At 32.8% G+C, this 25,245-nt stretch overlaps 1 protein-coding gene across 1 annotated transcript; it reads left to right on the top strand.

The window, feature by feature from the left end:
* Positions 1–216: 216 nt before the first annotated feature.
* Positions 217–25,245, top strand: LOC132760075 (uncharacterized). Its single transcript, XM_060751971.1, has 3 exons — positions 217–318; positions 1,869–1,931; positions 23,310–25,245. Exons 1-3 carry the CDS (start codon positions 241–243, stop codon positions 24,558–24,560), a joined length of 1,392 nt encoding a protein of 463 aa, XP_060607954.1. The 5' UTR covers positions 217–240; the 3' UTR covers positions 24,561–25,245.

The raw sequence follows: 25,245 nt of genomic DNA, 5'->3' as shown, positions 1-25,245 counted from the left end.
TCAAATAATACTTCGTTCAAAAAGATAAGTTACCAGGTTAGAAATATCAAAAACATTATATCACACTGTCTTGTGCTGGCTTAAGAAAATAGAAATTGATAAGAATGCTGTTAACATTACCTGAGATATGTTTGCCTTATATTTTAATAACAACGTAAATTTTTAAGTAAAGCGTAAAGGGTTACGATGATCAAAAATAACTTATTGTATAACCCTCATTTTCGAAAATATCTAAAGCGCATGTGCAAAATCAATAGCTACGATTTTGCACACGGCACATACTTAATTGTGTACATTTGGAAGGTGTCTACAAACAAGGTAAGTTTTTTCTTTATATTTCCGACAGTAAACATATAGTTGTAAACAAAAACAAAAATAATGTAAAATATCATTTCCCTTCTTAAGGTGATTCCGCTTTGTCAGCCATGTTTGATTTTACTATGTGGATCCAAAGTAAAAGTAGGTCAAAATTCATATAACAACAGAGCTCACAATGTAAAATGATGAGCCATTTGAAAGTAAACATTCAGGTCTATGTTTTAAGGACTTTTATAAACAAAATTAAAAAAGATAACAATAAGAATATTTACCTTGAATGTACTTAATTTCTGAAGATCAAGTACAATCTGTTGCAAAGTTTTATGCACATTTCATAAATGGTAAAATCCAGTTTAAAGTCAATTTAAGAACATACAAATGCTTTTTTGCAGCAAATACAAAAATCTTGCAAAAACTTATATTTAAGGAAAGAAGTTTATCTACCTTGAAAAAATATGGCCTGCATGTCATGTGTTATAAAATTGTACCAGTGAAATAAACATCTTTTCTATTTCATGTGTACATGACAGACAGACACACTTTACTGTTAAATGTTAAATTTTAAAATTTGAATGTGTTTTCATTTTTAATTGTAGTTCATAAGGCTATAAATTGTGATTGTCTTCTTGCACTACTTTTTACAAACAATAATGGAGACCATGTGCTTAGAAGGACATGAGATACCCCTTTATTTGGAATTAAGTTTTCAAATTTTTGTATTTGCTGCTACAAATAGCATTCGTCTGCACTAAAACTGAATTTAAACTGGGTTGAAACTTTGCAACAGTTTGTTTTTGGTCGCATTTTTCACAAATACAATCTTGTTTTTGACCTTAAAACAGTCCTTAAAACATAGACCTGGGAGTGTCATTGCAAATGGTTCATCATTTTACATTGTTAGCTTTGTTGTTAAATGAATTTTGGCATACTTTCACTTTGGACCTACTCAGTAAAAACAAACATGGCTGACAAAGCTGAATCCCCATAAGTTACACAATTTGCAATTTATTTTATCAGATCGATATAAAATGTACTTAGTAGTTTCAAAATAAGCTTGGCACTATAATAATTGTTAAATCATCATTTTGAAGATGAAGCTTTAGTGTCTTGGTTGTATAGTTAAGGTCATTTCCTGTTCCTACTTGCTATTAACCCTTGTTGGTTCGAATCCCACCAGGTAATTTTACTTAAACACAACAACTAAAAGACTCCTCATCCACCCAACAAGGGGAAGGGTTGGAAATTTAAGAGTTTTTGTGTAAGAATAAAAAACGGGTTTTTATTCTTTTTTGTTGCATTATCAACTACAAATAGACCATTTCAAATATAATGCCCTAAACATTTTGCAAGCAATTATTTATCTTTCGAGGATTTGTTAAAACTAAACCAGAAACAATGTTTCGCATAAGCATTTATATGATGTTTATTGATAGATAAATATTTTTCTCAATATTTGCATTAAAGCAAGATTGCGTTTTATTAATTTTGGAAAATAAGTGTCCTTATGTCTATTTTAAGTCAAATTCATTTTCATTCTATAAATTTGATAGGCAAATATGAGATTGGTGAAAGGAACAAGGATATCAAATGACAAGCTGATGTCTCCTTATAGGGTAAGAACATGCACATATTTTTTAAAGTGCTCTTCAAACTTTGCAAATCGTTTTACGACATCGTTTTTTATTGGTGTCAATATATTTCTTATCTATTTGATAATTTCTCTAGAAATAAAAGCCATGAATAACATTCTCAAACAGCAAAGACAATGAAAAGAAAATTCAGCTAAAAAATCTGCGCTTTCCTCATCAACGAGATAAATAATGTTCACATTAGTGATATCACGGTAAACAAAACTGCGCAGCTTTTAAACGTTGACATAATAACGGTCTTAAACATTTAACCGATCGTATTAATAAAATACTAAAATTTTCAACATCATTTTTTCTTTATGACAAGGTATTACAATTTATTTACAGTTTTTGTGCTAGGGCCGTATATTATCCGTATCAGATCGAACAATTAATTCTTTAGTACAATTACAAATCAAAGTGTTAAATATTATTAGAAAAAAAACAAAGGTAATATTTAGAATCAAATTTAAACTCTCTTTTCCCATCTTTGACAAAATAAACCTCGATTAACTGTTACTGCATTTTTTCTAACTCAGTTTAGCTTAAACCGATATCACCTGTTTTTACAGATCAACGTGACAACCTAGGTTTATGCATGAGAGAATTACATAAATGGATAATATGGGGTTGAAAACATTGGATCCTTTTACGATTTGTTATTTGATATATGTATGCACAATGAACAGCAAATATGCACATGAATCATAAATGAGGGATGATCATTAACTATTCGGAATTTAACCAATGATTCAACAATATTATTTGAATTTTACATAGGAAACATTACATTATTGCGTTAAATATCCTCTTAAAAAGAAATTACAAACCTTCTCAATTGTTTGTGACAGGTCTATTTTTTCGGATACACCTGTTCAAAGAAAGAAATCTGTTATGAGGTCTATCTTTTGCACGTGCACAGGTCTGTTTTTTTTTCAGACATACCCGGTCATGATTATCACGTTAAACAAGAAGTATCGTATAAAATTACTCGGCCAAAGTAAACTGCTTTTACTTGCTTATGTTATTTCATGATGATTGCTGTTATCTAAGCAAATTTACAGTTGACGAAGGCTTATGTTAGACTTGGAAAATGAATAATAAAACATAAAATTAATAAACCTTCAAATGTTCCTGTTTTTCCATTTTTATTGTACATGTGCTTGTTACGTTTTCTTCCAGCCGAATTGCATTGTTCATTTTAAAATAAATATCTGAAATCTCAGAATCTTATTGGCCATTGTAAAATTTGAAGAATACATAAAAGGATTTTATTGACATGGTGTATGCGTCTAATATTTTATTGTTCTAAAGGAGTCTGGAAACGAACTATCTATATTCCTTTTACTAGCACGTTAAATTTCAGATACTTAAGTTCTGTTTAACCAAGCCTTCCCCTACACATGTTTAGTTCTATATTGCCAAGTATCATCCTACAGATTATTTAACGCTGCTCTAACGAGTAATAAATTTTGTCAGACATTAAGGAAACCACCACTTACAAGAACATCCACGACCGTGTTTACACATGCGCATGAAAGTAGCGAAAATCGCACAAGAAAACGAACTAAGCGGTATTATCAGTTATATACAAAGTCTATAATTTTTATGTTTTCAACATACTTATGAAGTATTTATATAACCTCTAACGATTGAATTGTTTCGTTATAATAAATATTTGTCAAACTATTTTAGAAAAAAAAGCTTTGTCTTTGAGCTTAAACGACATTCACAATGATAGAAAAAAATACATGACGTTAAGAATAAAATGAGTACGAAATAAATTGTTTTGTTTGTAGTTCTGATTTACTTCTTCTTTACTTTTAAAGGATTTACTTCAGACTTTACATTTTGTTAATATTTAAAATACTTTGTATGTGTCAACATATGCATATGACTTTAATATTTCAAAAGTATAAAAGTAAAATCCAATTAAAGGCTAAATATCTTAATCCTTATGATTCTATGTCCCATGTTTCCTAAGATACGATATGCAAATAAACTAGTTATAGTTCGTCCGAGTATCTTTTTTAAAGATACTTCTTGTTAGTTTAATGTTTACAAAGGTTAACCAGTCTGCCACGGACGCCACTGTGTCAATAATGCCATGCAATGTATCCATTATATCCTGTGGCAAAGCTCGAATACTACATCATAAACAAAACATTATCTGAATCGTGCATAATTCATTTCTACTCTCAATGTGCTTTAGAAACGGTGTAAACGCAGAAAAAACTCATCTCTGTACGGTTTAGATCCATAAATATATTTATAATATCTGTTACTTACAGCTGCATTGAGGATTTGAAAAAAACGTGTTTGACAGTTTTTATATTACTATACATTTAGACAGATTTTGCAAAACAAATTCAACCAACGTAAAGAATGAGTTAAAATGTTTTGACTCAACAAATTGCACCGAAAACAAAGCATAAGCCTATTAAACAAATGTTGATAACTACAAACAACGCGAGATCCACTTTTAAACTTTTAATTTCAACATGTGGCAATATTAAGTGCAAGATATTACAAAAGATAATGACAATTGAGTTTCACTATATGATTCTGAAGCTGAACACGTTCACCATACATTTTACTATATGAATTAAAATCAGACATTTTGAAGTAAAATTGTTACAAATGAAAAGGTGACAACTACCTTTACTACTTTGACAGTCCGCCATCTTGGAATTGTCTACACATTTACGACCGTAGAGCTTATAACACAGTTTTATTGAAACGATGAAAACAGATGTTTTGTGTTGTAATGTGACGCCCATCATAACACCTATTTGTTTCGACAGACTGCACATTTCTTCATTTCGTTACACATAATTTATCTTTTAAGGCAATACATGCAGTGACAAATATTGATTTGCACGACATCTTGAAACTCTAGTAAAAAGATTCAAAACTTTATTAAATTCTGAATCGATGTGCATTATACAAATTTAGAAAGTAGGGAAATGTTATAATATACCAATGTTATTTTTAACGTGTACATAACATTAACATTAACATAATTTATAAGAAATGGAGCGTTTTCATTGGATGACAAATAAAGCTGGACACTTAAGAGGAATAATGTATGTAAACGGAATAAAATGTTCCGGAATAAAATATTAAAGCCTGATGCTTATATAATGCCTTTCAATTAAGTTTCATACAAGCATTTTGAAACGATTCGTTCTAAAAGAAATCAAACAATAATTTTCCTCCAATGGTATAAAGGTTCATGTTATGAAATATTCTTTATCATTTCTTTCAACAGTAAAATGATCTTGTTTCTAATATTCGGTATGACAATTGTAGGAAGAATTGTTGATTCTCGAAAGAATCGAAACCTAGAATGGCTCTGTTGCATATGTTGCATATGTTTTATACGTTAACTGAATAAAATGTTCCGGTTGCTCTTTTAAGTAGTGTTTTAAAGGGACTTAACTGAGGTTTTTTGACATGATGGGACTGAAAATATTTTTCCGAGATGTGTTTGTTATTTGATGTAGGTCTGGACTAATAACTCATGTGTGCAAATCAATATCTAAACGAAAGGCTTTGAATAAATAATTTCTAATGAACGTATCTGCTACATATATTAAGACCATCTTCCAATAGAAATGATTTATTCAGAGCCTTTTGTTAAGATATTGATTTTAGCCTTCTGTTTATTTTCTGTCAATATTCTCGTAGAAAATTCAAGTTATGAAAAATATCCGTCAAAGTGATACTCATTAAAAACACATTCAAATATTCACATCAGTATTTTGGATGTTTAATTTGAAGTGACTTTGGCTAGACGGGTTTGTTTTTTAAAAAAGACCCTCCGTTTAAAGTCTAACGGTATTTTAGTACAATCAGGTAGTCAATCCTTTTATCATAATTCAGGTACGCTGAATCCATTTTTTGCCATACCACGGCTGTACTCGAAGTCCTTGATCTTCTAAAGATCGAATAAAAATGGCCGCCATTGACCTTTACTATTTTCATATTGTGTAATGTTTTCCAGTTAAGCCACTTGACATAAAATCGTTTATGAATGATAATTTAACATGATTTACTAATTGACTACAATGGTGGCCGTCTTTGATTTCAAAATGGACACCCTTTACTAAATAAATATAAGTGAAGTTCTTTTTAACAAAAGGATCTTTATCAAAAATATAATAAAAATGGTATAAGCAACATGTTATGTAGAATTGTACACAATGTTTAGGTATACTGAATTACATCATGAGCTCAAACTATTTCTTTATTAACAATAAATCTATGTCAGGCTTGCGATATCCCAAAATTTCTAACAGAATCTGCACAATGTAATTGACCATTAGATGTTTAAGTATATAATTTGATAAAAAAAAGTATGTGTGTAAACCTTTATGGACGATAAGTCTTTTTTTTTATTTGAATGTCAAAAGTCAAGTTCAGTATGCCAATATTTTTAAATTGCCTTTCATCTTCAATGACTACAGACTATGTTCTCTACCCGCATGTCATTGCAACAACATGGTACAACACGGTTCAATATAGACAAAAACAGAATCCCGGAAGAATGCCCAAAACGGCAAAATTGAAATATTGCCGGCTCATAGATTAGACGTAAGCAGAATTCAACATTTAAACATGAAAATTGTGGATTTTGTTTATACATACTTTCTGTCAATCTGAGCCAAGAGTAAAACATTTTTTCGTTTTTTGTTACTTTTTATATGTATTATTTCTGTTGTATTGGTGTAGCTACTTTATATAAAGTGTCGTCTTGATTTCAGTGAAAAATCTAAACATGCCAGGATTTATACACCTTCATGGTTTAAAATCAAATTCAATCATGTCAAAGAACCTCCTTTGAGTCCCTTTAAACCCTACTTTAAAGAGCAACCGGAACATTTATTTAGTTAACGTATAAAATATATGCAACAAAGCCATTCTAGGTTTCGATTCTTTCGAGAATCGACAATTCTTCCTAGAATGATCATCATATAGGATAATAGAAACTAGATAGCTTTACTGTTAAAAGAAATGCTAAATAATATTTCATAACATAAACATTTATACCCTTGAAGGAAAGAAAACTAATCTCATTTAAGTGTATAAAGATGCAAAAAATATTGTTTGATTTTTTAGAACGAATCGTTTCAAAATGCGTGTATGAAACTTAAATTGAAGTACATTATATACGCATCAGGCTTAAATATTTCATTCCGGAACATTTTATTCCGTTAACATACATTATTCATGTTTAGTGTCCAGCATTTTTTGTCATGCAATGAAAACGCTCTATTTTTTTTATAAATTATGTGTGTTTTTTTTCCATAGTAGAACAAAGCCGATACTATATCAATGTCCGTACATTTTCGCCTGACAGTACTCATAGTGCTCCATATACCCGCGTTCGTCATTTTACTGATAAATTAATATAAACTACTTAAATTATATGCTTAGAAGCATTTTAGACGTTCAAAAATAAGTAAAACAATTAAATTGGTTCCAACATACATTGCAAAAGACAAAGTATTAATGTTATATGTATAAGTAAAAAATAACATTGGTATATTTTAACATTTCCTGCTTTCTAAATTTGTATAATACACATCGATTCAAAATTAAATAAAGCTTCGAATATGATTACTAAAGTTTCAAGAGATGTGCACAATACTGCATGTATTGTCTTAAAAAATAAAAGTAGTATAGGTGCTTTTTTGGCCTCACGTTCTTTGCATGCGTGGCAGCCATCTTGGATAAGAGTCACTTCCGGCGGCAATATTTGTCAGTAGATGCGCGGTGTGAAAATTTGAATATGTGCGTGGTGGCCATTTTTGATTCTATATTTAGAATGACATCATTGTTCTATTTTTTAGAATCACATCATCCGTCTATTCAAAGGAATAACATTGAGCAAGTCATAATCTTTCTAATTTTTTTTATCTCCCGGCAGTATACGGAGCTGACTCGTATACCCGATTGAGGGCTTTGATCGCAGACAATGAAGGTCAGGTTCTCAGCCCTAGAATGATCCTTTATAAATGATTAATTTAAAGATATTTCTTACAACTGGGTAAACTATAAACAGAATAATAAAATTTGAATAAAATTAATCAAAAAAAGCTTACACTGTTCTTTATAAAATGATTATAAACACTGATAATGAACGTTAATTAATGAATTAATTGTAGTGTATACATAAGTTCTTTTAAATAAATACATTTGTACAATTGATAACAATATTACTTGTTTACTTCTTGGCGGGTCAAAACCAAATGACACAAATCATCAGTGTATTATTTCTTAAAGGAACTCCACTGAGGTTTATAAGCCTAAAAAACATAAAATTTTAATTTTTTACATAGATAAACATGACCACGTAAAACTGAAAAATAAATAAAATATAACCAAAGTATAAACAAGAAATACATTGAAAATCATATGTTTGTGCTAGTCTCGAATTGATTGAAAAGCGTTTAAATGCTTTTCAATTTTGGGTCATTTTTCACTATTATAATAATTATTCTGGAAAAACGGAGGGAGCTAATGATCTGAAATTTTGCACATACCTTATACGTAAAGATTTACATCAAATGGAGTAATAATCTCAAAAAAGTATTTCCAGTCCCGTCATGTCAAAAACCTCAGTGGAGTCCCTTTAATGCTCAGGTCTGATCATAGGTGCACCGAACGTGATCATAGTCTTAGTGTCTAGCGTATGTTTATTTAAGACCAGATGGTTTAACAATAGCCTATTTAACTATCAAAGTTAATCCTTTTAAAGTTGCCGCAATGTCTTGCGTGTGTTTATTGAGGGACGGATACACTAACAATAGCCTATGGAAATGTCAAAGTTAATCCTTTTAAAGTCGCCGCAATGTTTAGCGTGGGTTTATTTTAATCCCTAACAAAGGGTACTTGTTTAAACTTGTCAATTATAAGGTTTTTCAGTGATGACTCATTTTAACAGGTGTTGCTTTTTTAAATCAAGCCATCAAAATCGAGAACGAGGACATTCTTACTAAAAATAGATGATGCTCGATCAGTGGAGAGTATATAAGAACGCGCATGAGACTACTTCTTAATTCTTACTTTAAAATTCATACCAGTAACATGGAACACTTTGATATTATCGTGAAACGTTAATCGAGATGGAAGATGTGGCGAACTTGTGCGTACAAGATAGCGAGTGGAATCCCCAATCATGATTTGGAGTGGGAACGAGGAACCGACGGTAGGACCGGTAAAACGACGTATTGGATCAAGCCCGGGGCGATTTTGCGAGGAACGATTTGTTAAGAGTGGTCATCCAACACGGAGGACTGCACCACCTGATCGTGTACCCCTCAGACCAACTAAATGCGAGACGGTTATGAAAAAATATAGAAAAGGTACTAAACAGTTATAAAAATCTCAGCATTGACAAAAGTTTTGAGATCGCTATTGGCAGAATCGATTTATTGAAAGGAGGAACAAGACGAAGAATCACTTAATTGAAAGGAAAGAACAGTTCTCTCCAGTTAAAAACCTCCATTGAAAATAATGATCAACTGGGTATGGCGAGGGCAATAGGGGTGAGTTAGGCAGATTTATAGAGATGTATGATAAACGAAAGGTGTGAACAATACGTGCTGAATGGACATACTGTTATCTTAGATCAATACCAGCCAAAGAACATTATAATTCTAATTATATTTTTTTTCTTTTGAATGTTGTCATGATGAAGTGTCAGAATGTAAAAATGGATATTTACCGGATAGAAAACCAAATTATAAAGACTGTCAATCAAAACAGTTATGTAAATGATGACCTAAATGTCAACACTGTAAATTATCATGGTGCGGAAAGCCACTCATCATCCCAATTTTGTAGTAGCACATACTGAGTTTCCAAAATATATCGATAAACCATTAAACCCTGAATCTATATGTAAAAAATGCGGTACTCGGTTCGTCGAATGTGACAACCTGATTTATACGAAAATGAAATCCCAGGACCGTGTCCGGGTAAATGCGGATTCAGAAAAGCTCTTGGATTAATTGAATTGCAGTAAGGTTGGTTTCCTCATTACTTCAAAACTACCGAGAATCAGAATTAAGTAGACCCATATATACCCAGATGCGCAGTATTATGGTCATAAATTGATGAGTGAGAAGAGAGAGAGCTAAATTGTTTGTGTGGTTGAGTGAAAAAAAGGACAACGTGTTTGATTTTCAGAAAAGATATGGAGCGGTGGATTCATTTAATTCTGTGACCATAGCTTCCGTCTGCATGAATGTCCTTGGAGCCAAAGATGTAGAAGAACAATGGAAAGTAAAATAAGAGGGCATTGATAATTAGATACCTATAAAATTAATTGACGGGAAGCTTTATGTGTTGCACGGAAACGAACGGATCCTCGAAACCAAATTCATGGGGGAGAAAGTAAATGAGAAGAATTAGTAAGGAAACCAATAACGAAAATTCCTCCCAGTGGCTATAATGATCAATACAGCGAAGCGTCCATGCAATGGTTAGAATGGATGGCGTGTACAACAAATGTCAAAATTTAGCACACTTTAAAAAGGGAGAGAAATTTTACCGGGAACATGTTACAAATTAGACGCAAACTGTGAGTAAACAAACACGTCCTATGAGTACCATGGTTGTATATTTAATGGTTGTCCCGGATGTTAGAAGAAACGCGCCATCCACTCACTAACAAATCATTTGATGAATTGCACGCGTTAACAATGAAAAAGAAAGCTTACATCCAAAAGTAAGGTATAAAATACGTATGCATTTGGAATAACGAATTCAAAAAATAAAAGATATAAAATACTGAACAGAAACAATTCGTAGAAAGCTTACATATATTTGTTTGGTGAGACCAGAGGGAAAGTTTTAAAGGACTATTTTGGTAACGCTAAGTTCAAAATAATACCACTCAGAGGATTATACCACCCCGTGCTACCGTATCGCGCACATAACAAGTTGAAATTCCCCCTTTGTAGGACCTGCGCCGATACTGAAAATCAAAGCCCATGCGCATGTTCAAAACAAGAAAGAGAGTTGACTGGTACATGGTTCACTCCGGAGATTCAAACGGCCATTTAATTAGGGTATCAAATTAAAAAGATTTAAAAAGTGTACCACAGGGAGAAATCCACACATATGACGCAAAACCAGATCAGAAGGGTTGTTTGCATATTACATAAACACATTTTTGAAGTTTAAGGAAGAAGCAAGCGGTTCTTCTGACTGGATACACAATGAGCAAGATATGACAAACTACGTGTATCAATACTTACAGAAAGAGAGAGTTTCATTGGATCGGGCAAACATATCGAAGAACCCGGGTTTGAGAGCTCTTGCTAAATTATGTCTTAACAGTTTTTAGGGCAAGTTTGATCAGAGACTCAATATGCGCCAGACAAAATTCTTTCATGAACTACAAGCCAACCTCTTCTTCCAGTTGTTTGCCGATCCGACGAAAGAACCTTTAAATATTCACATACTTACATGATACATGATACAAATAGAATGGCAATATAAACATGACTGCCAAACAGACTCACAAAATAATTCAAATATCGTTATAACAAACGCTAGTAAAATTTGTAGAGATAAAAGAAAAGATAAATTGTATAAATGGGAAGAAAAATGATCAGATGGTGTATACCAAGTATAGAAAACTGGACGATTATGACACAGTGCCGTATGGATATTATAATAAAATATCGTTATTTGATTTGTAAATATGGATAAAAAGTGTCACTCGTTTTTCAAAAAGAGTCACTCGTTTTTCAAAAAGTGTTACGCATTTTTCAGTTATTGCACGTTTACATGTAATTTTCCATAGTGTCTGTTTTAAAAAAAGTGTCAATGATGTTTCATAAAAAGTGTCAATGATGCTTCAAAAAGTGTCACTCGTATTTTAAAAAGTGTAAGTAATTTTTCAATTTTTGTCACGTATGATTCTGTTTTTGTCATATGTGATTTAAAAATGAATATTATTGAATAAAAGTATGTAAGAATTTACAAGCTTGCTTATTTCATACTATCTATCGTAAGAATATGAACGATACCGAGTCCCACTCTTACGGATACAAGTTGCAGTTATTAGGTATACGAGTACTGGCTCAAATTGTCTGTTTTTGCCAACTGATTATTGTCGACATTATTATCATTGTCTCAGTCATAAAATTTATCCCTTCAAAACGGTTTGTCAGACAGGAAGCGGAAAACGCAATGGGTGTACAAGTTGTTGAAAAAAACTTGAGAGATATGTATTCTAAAGACCCACCAGCACACATCATATATTTGTATGGTATTCATCAGGACTTATTTGATAAAATTGAACGGCCCATTCCATTTTTTACAATAAACAAGGTATACCTACAGCGGAAAAAAATTGACGACTTTACCAAATACAAAAGATATAAACTGATTATCATTCATGATCTCATGCATGAAGATTAAAAAACAAAGATATGGAGCTACTTTCACACAAGGTTGCCACCACAGGAGAGTATCACTCAAAACTATCCAGGATGTAAACATGCAAGGACAATTGCCTATAATACTTAAAATATATGGTATTGATGGACAATTTAAGAGATGTTTTTCAGGTAGGAATATTCGGACGGCAGCTGTATCCAGGTAAAAGTAAAAGATTTATTAAAGCCTTTGAAGACGCCTTAAGTACAAAATACGGCTATTTTCTGTTAGGCATGAATCCTCATGAAGAGGATAGATACCGTCTAAGAACACATATTTTTCCTGGCGAGGACCCGATATTTAATAAACTGACGTAAGATGCAGTACTTAACTTTTAAGATTAGCCATGGTCAAACTCATCCAAAAACCACTTCATTACTTAAACCTCCTTAAAAGCACTACCCTCAGTCTAAGGAAGGCATTGTTGAGTAAGAAGCAGTACTCAACTTGTTAGAGTAGCGCATATTTTCCTGGCGAGGATCCCCGAGTTTATAAACTGAAGTACGACGCAGTACTTAACTTTTAAGATTAATCATTTTCGAACTCATCCAAAAACCACTACATTACTTACATCTCCTTAAAAGCACTACCCCCACTCAAAGGAAGGCATTGTTGAGTACAATTACTAAACAGCAGTTGAAAGCTCTTTCTCAAATCGCCTATAATTTTCTGCGCTTTAGAATACGTCTTACACCTACGGAGAAAGCTCAACTTAAACGCGAGAGACAGGTTATTTATTTTCTTGGCAACAGAACAATTGCTTCCAAATAAAAAAGGGATGCCATTCAACATAAGCCTCAAGGGATCTACACCCTGGTGAAAATTGCTTGCGCGTATTTAGAATCGGTATTGACAAAATTGAAAAGTTTATTTTGGTACCTTACAAAAAATAAACGCATGTTGCAACCGAAAACTAAAGGATTTGGAGAAATAAAGGGGGATGAACCTACCAATGTGTCATTAACACCTCCCGGAGAACGGAAGAAATAATCTCAAAAGGCGGGAAAATCTCCAAAGACTAAAATAGACTACATATAATTTAAAAACAAGGTTCTTTTTTTCATATATTTTATTGCAATATAATTATACAAAATAAATGAATACAAAAAATACAGTTCAGAGTTGTTTTTTTTTTACAATATTTCTAACATATATATCATTTCATTGTTTATTATATACATTAAAAGGTTTGATAATGTTTTTCATAGTCCTTTCAGTACATCTGGTTATGATACAATATACACAATACGGTCCACAGGTTTCTGATTTAGTGTCTGGTATCTGAATAGGATCACACACCATCCAAGACTTGTTCGTTAATACTGTTTCATGGCGTACATTGTAGTCACTTGGTATTTTTCCGAGGGAATGAAATAACTCGTACGGCCCTTGTTTTGGAAAAAAGGTAACGCAATGTTTCCCTGATCCATTGCTCTTGCCTGTTTTGGCTATTACGAATATTCCTTTATGTTTACGGATTTGATAAGCAGCACACACTTGGACTGGGTATCTTTCGAGTAAACATTCCAGCTCTAAATTATTCATTTCACGTAGACAACCCTGGCTTTGTCAATATTGAGTACTTCTGGTTGCGTACATAATCAGTCTGACACTCTCTTGCAAAGCCTCTGCAAACATAAGACAATGTCCCTTCCTTTTGTGTTAAATAAATAGTAGTCTCCAGTCTGTTATCATTATTTCCATATTTTTGTTGAGGGGTGGGCAGTCAATGGCGTTCATCTTGTTTATGCCAAAGCTTCGTGGAGCATTCATTTATATACACATGGTGTGATTTCTGATTGGATATTATTTTTAGAATAACGTTAACGATCTATTTATAGAAATATTGTCATTGCTACTTATAGTCACGTGTTTTTACAAGTTTACACAATCATTGGGGTTGCACTCCGGGCTTTGTAGGGCTCCTATCTGGTTCATGTAATCGCTTTGAAGGTAGCAGGGCACTACTGCACCCAATCCAGGTAACATTTTTCCTATCACTGAAACCAGTTCCTTCAAACAGGAATACCATTTCGGTCTAAAACATATACCCTTTCTAGTTCGTACTTTTTTCTGCTCTTGCTTCCAGTACTGTCTAATGTCTACACAGATACTGCTGTCTGTGATGTTAAAGTAGGCATTTTCGCCAACATGGGTCCAATAGCTTCGTTTGTTTTCTGAAGCCCTGTCCGCATATTCCTGCTGATTTTCCAGGCTGTTCCGTCGCATTTACGTTAAGCTGATGCCCTTTTGTTGGTTTGTCATCCTGCAATTCTCTGATATCTTTCTTTCAGCTTGTAAATATCTCTGATTACTGAACTTGCATCTGTCGCTAGCCATGTTTCTTGGTCGAATATCAGAATTATAATGAGTTAGTGTAACTGATTGGTCAGTTTCATCTTGCATTTGATAGAGAGTTATCTTAAGTTCATGACTCCATGACCTATGAAAAGAAAATCATTGAAATCGATTTATAAATGAGTGAATTGCGATGGTTTCAATATAAAAACATATATTTCTTACGCAAGAGTGATTTTAGACTTCCTGTATGAACTTAAGTGTCGACAGCATCTGAAAGGTCCCTTGAATACCTTAATTTTTTTGAATCCAAAGTTGATAAAATCGATCCATAAATAAGGACACTAGATTCGTTTCAATATTTCAAAGCAAATCAGTGCAATAACGCTTTAACCTAACATCATTGTCAAAAATATACTAACTCTTTATTTGTAATATCTCAGTTACAAGTTATGTTAGACCCTAAACCCAGACAGATTCTGAATCTACTCACCGAGATATTTCCGACGGTTTATGAATCTAAGTGTTTTATAGACTTTGAAAAATTGGTTTAATAATCGCTAAGGGGCCATAACTTGAGAACAGCTGAAAATCGAACCAAGAACCTAGGGCTTATTTTAAAGGATTTAATAAACTCTATCATTTGATGTAAAAATTAAGATAATCTATATCGTAAACGGTTTCCCTAAAGACAAAAAAACTGATAAACAAGTTAAATGTTTTCACCGTTACCAATGGTATTGAAAAGTAAATAGATAGCTGTTTCAACACAATTCTTAGCATTTTGATATATAATACATGCACATAGTTTAAAAAATGACAATATTATCAAAGAAGAGCAATTTGGTAACAAAACAAAATATCTGTTATTGAAAAAATGATCAAATTTTAATCCGTTACTATAGCTATAGCGTTATGACACGATAACCATCGGTCAGTTCCCTTTGCTAATTATCGTTATCTCATCTAAAGTACAAAAAAACATTGACTAATAAATCTGACCCCTAAACATTTTATTTCAGTTACACATTCATTCTTGAACAGTATTTTCTTTCAAGCCAATATGTATCATTTTGTATATGCAAACATTATGGAAGGTTTGCCCTCTTTATTAAAAGATGGTCAGGGTTCATATAAGTTAAGCAGAGTGATGAAAGATTAAAACAAAATTAAAAATATCCATGTTGTTAGTGAGGATTTTATCGTAATAAACTGTGTCTGATATCCTTTAAAAGGCACTCTTATTCATGAGATAGGACATTCTTGCCTAGCAGTCTGGCGGTTCCGTGAGTTTTACCCATGCCGGAAATTTTATCTGGCATTGGGGGTGCCAGATGAGTCGCGTGCCAAACAACAACGTCATTTTAGCGCAATTTTTTGAATGAACCGCGTTAAAATGACGTCGTTTTATAAGGGAAATATGTGCTTAGGATGACGTCATTTCGCCGTTGTTATTTAGGTTATAAGTTCAAACGCTATTGTAAGAAAATAATTATGGATGAAAATGACTTTAATTTCCATGCACATATATTATATTGAGGTAAACCATTTTAAATATGAAATAATATGGCAGAATATGCAAGAAAAAATATCTGGTATATGCTTGCGGTTCGGACTGGAATATCCGTCCCTCGGGAACCCGCCCATTGGGCGGTAACGAGGCTTGCCGGGACGGATATTCCGGTCCAAACCGCAACATAAGACAGATAATTTTTTTGGTAGAGACATATGTCAATGGAGGTCACATAGCTGAGTGGCAGTTGACCACCAGTCAGATCATGATTGTGATACAGCAACATGAATGACATACCTGTACTTGACAATGCTCGGCACAGTTTGTGTTAGGCGACAAAAGACCCCAAATTACTATAAAAAGGATCGTTATAACTTATTCATTAGTTTCGTTGACACTTTAATTAGTCTGGAGTAAAGCCAATAAAATATTTTTACATATGAGAGTGATTATGAGAGTGCGTGTGCGATAAAAATACTGCTCATGTTATAGCTTTATTACACAAATATAGAAAAACCTAAAAAAACTTTAAACTTACATGTATTTTGTCCTTTCCTTGAAATCCTTCTGATATTGGATAAGTCACCACGACTTACAAGATTTTCTTCATTTTCCTTCACACAAGTTTAATTTCATAGCTGTATTCACCACGCTCGGTAGAGTCGATATTCATCAAATGATTTCTCAAAGTAGACTTATTGGTCAGAATCATACGACTGTCATTTTTTTCAATGCAGGATTTAATCTATTATAAAATGACATATTTACTAGAAAAACTCGCAGGCATGTTTAAAGAAATTAAAATTCTTTCAAGTTCATTTCAGTATTGAGTGACAGATTCTTCACTGGCACATTTAGCCCGTGGTCCAGACAGACTTGATGGACGGACAACATTAAGTTCTGGCCACCTCTTTACGAAGTTCTAAAACCAATTAAGAGTAAATGGCTGATCATCTTTCCTCTTGCGTAGGGAAACAGCATAATCAGAGGCTAAATTGAACACTTCAGCCCTCGTTTAACCATATCCAACAGGAGCAAGATCTTTTAAGTGTTCACACAATTAGCTTCTTCATCTAAAGAAAGCACAGGACAGGGTCCTGATTTGACACAATCAATTGATATTCTAATATCAACCCGGTCTCTCAAAGTAGTAAGAGGAAGTCCATTTAGCTATGCAGCTCTATATACTGGAATTCCTTCATCTTTCACCATTTAATGAGCTGATGTCATAGCAGTTGGTGACCATAACCGTAGCCTTGACATATCTGCAGGTTAAATAAGCTGAAATAAACCAAAATACACAATCTTTTAATGTATATTTTGGCTTACTTTGAATACCACATATATTAAAGATGAATTAATAACAAAAATGTGTTCATTTCTTTTATTAGATGGTCTTAACATCAACATAAATTACAATTATTCCATAAAAGCGGTTGGAGCTATATTTGATTTATTTAATTCATATTTAATCATTCTGTTGAGTGTTACCACGTTTCAATTAATTTCATTTATAAAGGATATCTTAGTTTGACAATGATATTTATCTCCCCATCTAGGTCTGAGGACCTGACCTTCATTGCCCGCTATTTAAGACCTAAAACGGGTAAACGAGTCAGCTCCGTATACTTCCGGGAGATTAAAAATAGAAGGATGATGACCTGCTCATCGTCATTCTTAAAATAGACGGATGATGTCATCCTGAAAACAATGATGTTTTTCTATATATAGAATCTAAAATGGCCACCACGCACATATTCAAAAATGTGCATCGAGCAGCTACTGAAAAATATGGCTACCGGAAATGACTATTATGCAAGATGGCCGCCACGATTGCGCAGATCGTCGGGCCAAAGAGGCGCCTATACTACAGATAAACTATGTATAACTTTGAATAAAAGGGCAGTTTGTCGAAACAAATATGTGTTATGATGCACGTCACATTACAACAGAAATACATATGTTTTTATCGTTTCGATAAAACTGTGTTGTTAGTGAAATTCAGTTGTCATTATCTTTTGTGATATCTTGCACTTAATGTTGCCGCATTGTTTGTAGTTATTATCATTTGTTTAACAGGCTTATGCTTTGTTTTCGTTGCAATTTGTTGTGTCTAGACTCATTCAACTCATTCTTGACGTTGGCTGAATTTGTTTCAAAAATCTGTCTAAACAAATAGAAAAATGAATACTCTAAAACAAATATTTTTCAAATCTTAAATGCAGCTGTAAAAAAACAGATTGTTTAAATATATTTATGGATCTAAACCGTACAGATATGATTTTTTGTGCGTTTAAACCGTTACTTAAGCGCCTTGCGAGTAAAAATCAATTATTCAGATAATGTTTTTTTATGGTGTAGTATTTGATCTTTGCCACATGATATAATTGATAAATTGCATGAAATTATTGACAAACAGTGGGGTCTGTGGCAGACTGGTTAATCTTTGTAAAAATTAAAAGTAACAAGAAGTACCTTTAAAAAAGATACTCGGTCGCAATATAACTGGTTAATTTGCTTATCGTATCTTAGGAAACATGGGACATAGATTCATAAGGATTGTGATATCGAGCCTATTATTAAATTTTATGTTTACATTTTTTGAATATAAAATCATATACATATGTTGGCACATACAAAGTATTTTAAATAGAAACGAAATGTAAAGTCTGAAGTAGATTCTTTCAAAGTAAAAAAGCAGTAAATAAGAAGTACAAACAAAACAATTTATTTCGTACTCACTTTATTCTGACCGTAATGTATTTTTTTTCTATTATAGCGAATGTCGTTGTAGCTCAAAGAAAAGCTTTCTCACTAAAATAGTTTGACAAACATTTATAATAACAAAACAATTCAATCGTTAGAGGTAATGAATTATAACTTATAATAATACTTCATAGATATGTAAAAATGTAAAATACATGAAAATTATAGACTTTGTATTTCACTGATAATACCGGATAAGTTCGTTTTCTTTTGCGCTGTTCGCTTCTTTTACTGTAAATACGATCGTGGATGTACTTGTAAGTGGTGGTTTTCTTAATGTTTGACAAAATTTATTACTTGTTAAAGCAGCGGAAAATTATCTGTAGGAGGATACATGGCGATATAGAACTTAAAATATGCAGGGGAAGGCGTGGATAAACAGAAGTATCTGAAATCTAACTTGCTAGTAAAATAACTTATGAATATAGTTAGTTCGTTTACAGACTCCTTTAGATCAATTAAATATTAGACGCGTACACCATGTCAGAAAAATCTTTTATGTTGTTTTACAAATTCTTCAATGGCCAATCAGATTCTGAGATTACAGATTTCCTCAAACAAATAGAATATATAAAAAAATCTAAAAGAAAGTCCAAAAATGGACAAAATCTTAATGAATAGACTCGGTTTGAATGAGACTGTTCATGAACAGAACTGGAAAGTGCAATCTTCTGTCCACAATCCCTTACACCGGGGCTAAAGCAGAATTCAACATTTAAATATGGTAATGGTGATATTTCGAATTTAGTTTTTTGAAACATCCACAGATGTGCTCTACGACAATATTCATGAAATCTTAAATGAGACACGTTAGTGCCGTTCACGAAAAGCGGCAAATGGTCACCAAATAAAAGAATGTGTGTCCTAAACGAGAAAACAATGGGCGAAGTCAGCGTTGCTCTGCAGTTAAAAAACCCAAACAGAACAAAAAAAGAGCACATCCAACTAATACTAACAACAGCTCTAAAAATAAAAAAAATAGGAAACAAGAGCCCGGTTTGAACAGGGTGATGCTCCCCAAAAAGTTTTTGGATACAAAAAGTACACCTCTTGTAGTTCAAGAGTTATTTCCCTGAACAATGTCAAAGTGTAATAATTTCAAAATTTGGCAAGGCAGGGTTACTGTTATTTGCACTAGATTTCTAATCAATGAAATCTATTTACCGACTTAGTTTCATGTTCATACCTCTTGTTGTTTGACAGTAATGTCCCGGACAATGTATACAGTGTGAATTGAAAGGACAATAACTCCAAAAAAAGGCAAGGCAGAGTTTGGTTCCTTTGCACTACACCTCTGTTTATTGAGGCCTATCTACAAAGTTTCATGTTAATATCTCTTAAAGCTTCAAAGTTATGTCCTAGACGTAGTTCAAAGTGAGAAAAGGAACAAAGGGCAACCCAATGGTTCTTTTGTACTGTACTTTTACCCAATGATATCTATCTACCTACCAAGTTTCTAGTTCATATCTCATATTGTTTCAGAGTTATGGCACGTGTAAAAATGAACGCAAAGTTTTATTGTTCATATCTTATATTGTCTTAGAGTTATGTCATGTGTAAAAATGAACGCAGAGTTAAAAAGCGCAGAGTTACTGTTCGTTTGCACTGCACTTCTGTTAAATGAAATCTATCTACCTATAAAGTTTCTTCGTTCATAACTCTAATAGTAAAGAGTTATGTCACGGACATAGTTCAAAGTGTAAAAAGGAACAAAGGGCAATAAATCCAAAATCAGGCAAGGCAGAGTTATGGTTCTTTTACACTGCACATCTACCCAAAGAGATCTATTTACCTACTCGATGTCTTGCTTATGTCTATTATACTTTCAGAGTTATGTCCTAGAAAATGTTCAAAGTGTAATAATAAACAAAGGGCAATAACTACAAAACTAAGCTAGGCAGAGCGACGGTTCTTTGCATTGCAGTTTTACTTATTGAGATCTATCTTCTTACCAAGTTTCTTGTTAATATATCTTGTGGTTTCCGCGTTATGTCCCGGACAAAATTCAAAGTGTAAAAATAAACAAATGGCAATGACTTCATAAATAAGAAAGGCAGAGTTTCGGTTCTTTTGCACTGAACTTCTATTTATTGAGATATATCTACCTACAAAGTTTTATGTTAATATCTCTTCTATTTTCTAAGTTATGTCCAAGACATAGTTCAAAGTGTAAAATCACATCTACCTATTGAATCTACAAACAAAGATTTATTTTGATGTCTCTTAAAGTTTTAGAGATATGTCCCGGATAAGATTTTTCTAAATGGGGAGATAATTCAAAACGGGGCAAAACAGAGTTAAAGTTCTTTTGACACTGCACTCCGCCTCAATGCCCTCTACCACTTTGTGAAGTTTAAGCAGATTAGCTCCAATGGATTTTAAGTTATGCTCCGGACATTCACTACGTATGGACAGACGAACAAGGCGGCGACTATATGCTTTCCTTTTGGGGAGCATAAAAGCCTCCAACATTTTTATCAATGACCACAACATTGACAACAAAACTAAATAACTGTCTAAATGAAACGCTTGAAAATTTACGATCTTATTTCAAGTGTACATTAAACATTCTTTATTTTGTTAATATGTATCGATTTTGAAGCACTAGGTCGGTAGTTTGATATAATGTAAACATCCGAAAATCATCTAGGTGGTACCCGTGTGATTTCCAGGTTAAAGCAGCACGCCTCCAGATTAATGTTTTTCATGAAAATTTTGGAAATGTATTTAAAAGTAAAATATTGTGAGGTGAACAAATGAAGTAACTTACATAATGCAATCGGCACTTACAATCCAGGAGAATTATCAAAAAGTCGTCAAAATTTGCAAAAATAGCCCTTACTGCGTTAGAAACGCAGAAAAAATATGGTAATAAAATACTGAAAAATCACTCTTAAACCGCACATAACATGTAAAATATAACTTGGATTTTGAATGTTTTACCTTTCTAAAAAATTTAGTATATTTTTCTCAATATTCATTTTGCTCATCTGGAGGCGTGTAGCTTTAAATATGTTCATATTAATATTATTTCTTTAAAAACTGTGTACATTATAAACATGTATGTAGCTAATATATTGATTTATGTATACCAACGTGATAAGTTTGTTTCGATTAAAACATGTATAGGCGGCTTATGTCTTCCTATAGAAATACTAAAACTAAGTTTTCATTTGAATAAAAGTGGAAGGGCTGTTTCTAATGATGTAATAACTTGTAGCCCAACCCATTTGCACTATACATATATGTAGATTTGTATTTGTGTTAATCATATCTTACATGTATTATATAGATGCAATAAAATATTATTAAACTTATAAAAGCAGACGGTAAGTTGCACTTTACAGCAATGGCCATATACAGACACAATGCAGCATTTTTAGATTTGTAGTTTAAGACATAAAGATCGCTAAGCACGACATTGTTGTTGTGTTTGTGGAATGTTTCTATACTATTTTGGCCTTTTCGAGTTAAAAAGTTTCATTATTCCAACTTGAATAATGTTGGATCACTTTAGGAGATGTTGCCTGCTTATTAAAATTGTCTGTTGACGTTCCTTCTGTGATATGCAGGCTTCATAACCTCAGATCTCCTTTCAAAGTTCCATTTTGTTTCTTTCCACCCATTGTTTTCTCGTTTAGGGCATACGCGTTTTATAAGCCGCTTTTAATGGAATGGCACCTTGTGTCACATTGAAGGTTCCATGATAACCGCCTTATGAACATATCTGCAAATGTTTCTAAATTCAAAATGCCACTGTTTTATGTTTAACTTAAATTCTGCTTTAGCCGGTGCAAGGGGGCGTGGACGGTTTGTACTTGACAGTATCGTCTATGAGTATCGTCTATGAACACTTAAATAGGCTCAATCATACCGATCCTGTAACATTTTAAATTTAGCCGTAAGGGATTCTTCCTATATGAATTCTTATTTCCTTATGTATGAAAGACGTTCGAATTGACTTCATATCATAAAATTAATACGGATGTGACGTGCATTAATGCATGTAAAATTTTAATTTGTAATTTGATTAGGTTTATGATGAGTAATCAATATTATAGAGCGTTAATGGAATAAAAATGTGTTTCTTTTTGGTCGAGGTTAAAGCATTTATATTTTTAAATTGCATATGTGTTAGAAGCAAACAGTCGCATGCAATTAAGCTCGTGTCCTAATAAGAATCATTAAAGAAGTGTAAATAAGAAACAAGTTTCTTTTATCAGGTCATATTTATCATATTTTATAATACTTTGCATTAACATATTAAACATAGGAATTTTCAAGGTATATTTATTTCAATAACTGTGACAAATGTTTACTATTTTCAGGCACTGGGAGTTGCATTCACAATTCTCCTGTGCTTGGTATTCTTAAATTTTGATATTGCCAAAACGCTTCTACAGGAAAACACTTCAAAATACCAAAGCGAGAACATGCTTCAAGAAAACACTTCAAAATACCAAAGCGGGAATTTTACACAAAGATTCAATCGTCCACCTCTATGGGCTAGACACATTGCTAAAGAAAATGGTTCCTTGACATTTAAAGGTGGACAAACGTTGAATAACGATGTATTACAAAATATTAAAGTATCAAACATTACCTACTGCAAAAAACAAAGGTTTCTAGTGTACAAATGTGATTCATCAATGTTATGCGGAGGTTGGGGTGACCGCCAGAAAGGAATAGTTTCAACATTCTTAATGGCCATACTTACAAATAGAGTTTTTGTAATCGACATGGACAAACCGTGTAAATTGGATAATATTTTACTTCCAAACATTTACGACTGGTCTTTGTGTTACAACTTTGTTAAAACCGTGTCTAAAAGAAATATTATTCAATTAAGCTATACTGATAATTTAGTAAAGGTAAAAGAAACACTACAAAGCTCAGATTTCAACCGTACATGGCCAAAACAAGTTGTGGCGTTAACAGTAAACAGCTACGCAATAGATGAAGTAAGAAAACACAAACTTGCAAAAACAAGGTTAAAGTGGCTTTTAAATATTACAAATGAAAAGGCCATTCATTTAGTACTTCACACATTGTTTAAACCAGGTGAAAAAATATTGAACGATGCAAGTGAATTCTATGATAAACACGTGCAAGGCAAACAATTAATCTGCAGTCACATCCGAATGGGCCGAAATCCAAGTATACCGTCAGATGCAATTCTTAAAGTATCTAATGAAACTATGCTTTTTCAGTTTTTAAAGTATTTCGAAGAAGAAGTGCAAAACGCTATATATGTTGCCACCGACTCGAAAGAAATAAAACAACTTGCTAGAAAAAATATAAAATCATATATCAACATTAACCGAACAATAGTTCATGTTGACAGACTTGGGAAATTTAAAGATATAAAATCAGAATCGTGCCAAGGATTTGCTACAGCTATTTTAGAACAGTTTATACTGTCACTATGCGATATCTTACTCATAACTAAAAGCGGGTTTGGTACCATGGCAGCATATATAAGAGGTTTAGACGACAATTTGTTTATTTTCCACCCTAAAACACGCACTATAGTAAAATCAAACTTGGTCAATGTGCAAAGAGCGTTTAAATTTCATTAGAAATATACTGAATTAAATTCATATTTAAAGGGACATAATCTGTGATAAAAATATTTTAGCATAGAGAGAGTACTATTCCTTCAACCATAAAAGATTTATTGACATGACCGCCAGTGTGATGGCTGTTTAGTCAAATTGATTGAAATGTCTATTTTGTAGCTATTTACAATAAGTTACAGCATGATTTGTATTGACTTATGTTTGGACTTCTGTAAGCAATGGTAGAATATTACGTCATCGTGCACCTGCGAAATTCTCCTTATCAGACTGTAACCCGTCGATTTGAAGACCAAATATGGTTTTATTTTAAGAAATCGTTAGAATATCAAAATATAAAATAGCGATCAAAAGAGTGGCTTTAGTACTTGATACAACTGTAAAAAACGGTTAAAGTTTTACTCTCTGGTTCATGTCTGAAAACGGGATAAATTTTGTTTTGGAGTCCGAGTGGAAGAATTTAGGACATACAAAAATTATCACGTTTGCAGGACTAAACCAGGCAGTAAAACGATTATTTTACAATTACATCAAGTACTAAAATATTATATTTTAACGATTAGAATAAAAACATAATGTTTTTATCATTGAGTCGACGACTTGTTTACATAAAAAAGAAAACAGTCCGACTGGGGGCATTTTGCAGGTGCACGATGACGTAGTATCCTACCATTGGTAAGGATTTATT

Source organism: Ruditapes philippinarum, unplaced genomic scaffold (genome assembly GCF_026571515.1).
Source record: "Ruditapes philippinarum isolate M1 unplaced genomic scaffold, ASM2657151v2 ctg510_1_1_1_1, whole genome shotgun sequence".
NCBI classification, from domain to species: domain Eukaryota; kingdom Metazoa; phylum Mollusca; class Bivalvia; order Venerida; family Veneridae; genus Ruditapes; species Ruditapes philippinarum.
This window is presented reverse-complemented; position numbering and strand designations above follow the sequence as displayed.

Coding starts and splice junctions, on each gene's coding strand:
- LOC132760075 (XM_060751971.1), top strand. CDS start 241: ATGTGCAAAATCAATAGCTACGATTTTGCACACGGCACATACTTAATT. Junction 319..1,868: donor GGAAGGTGTCTACAAACAAG/GTAAGTTTTTTC, acceptor TAAATTTGATAG/GCAAATATGAGATTGGTGAA. Junction 1,932..23,309: donor AGCTGATGTCTCCTTATAGG/GTAAGAACATGC, acceptor TACTATTTTCAG/GCACTGGGAGTTGCATTCAC.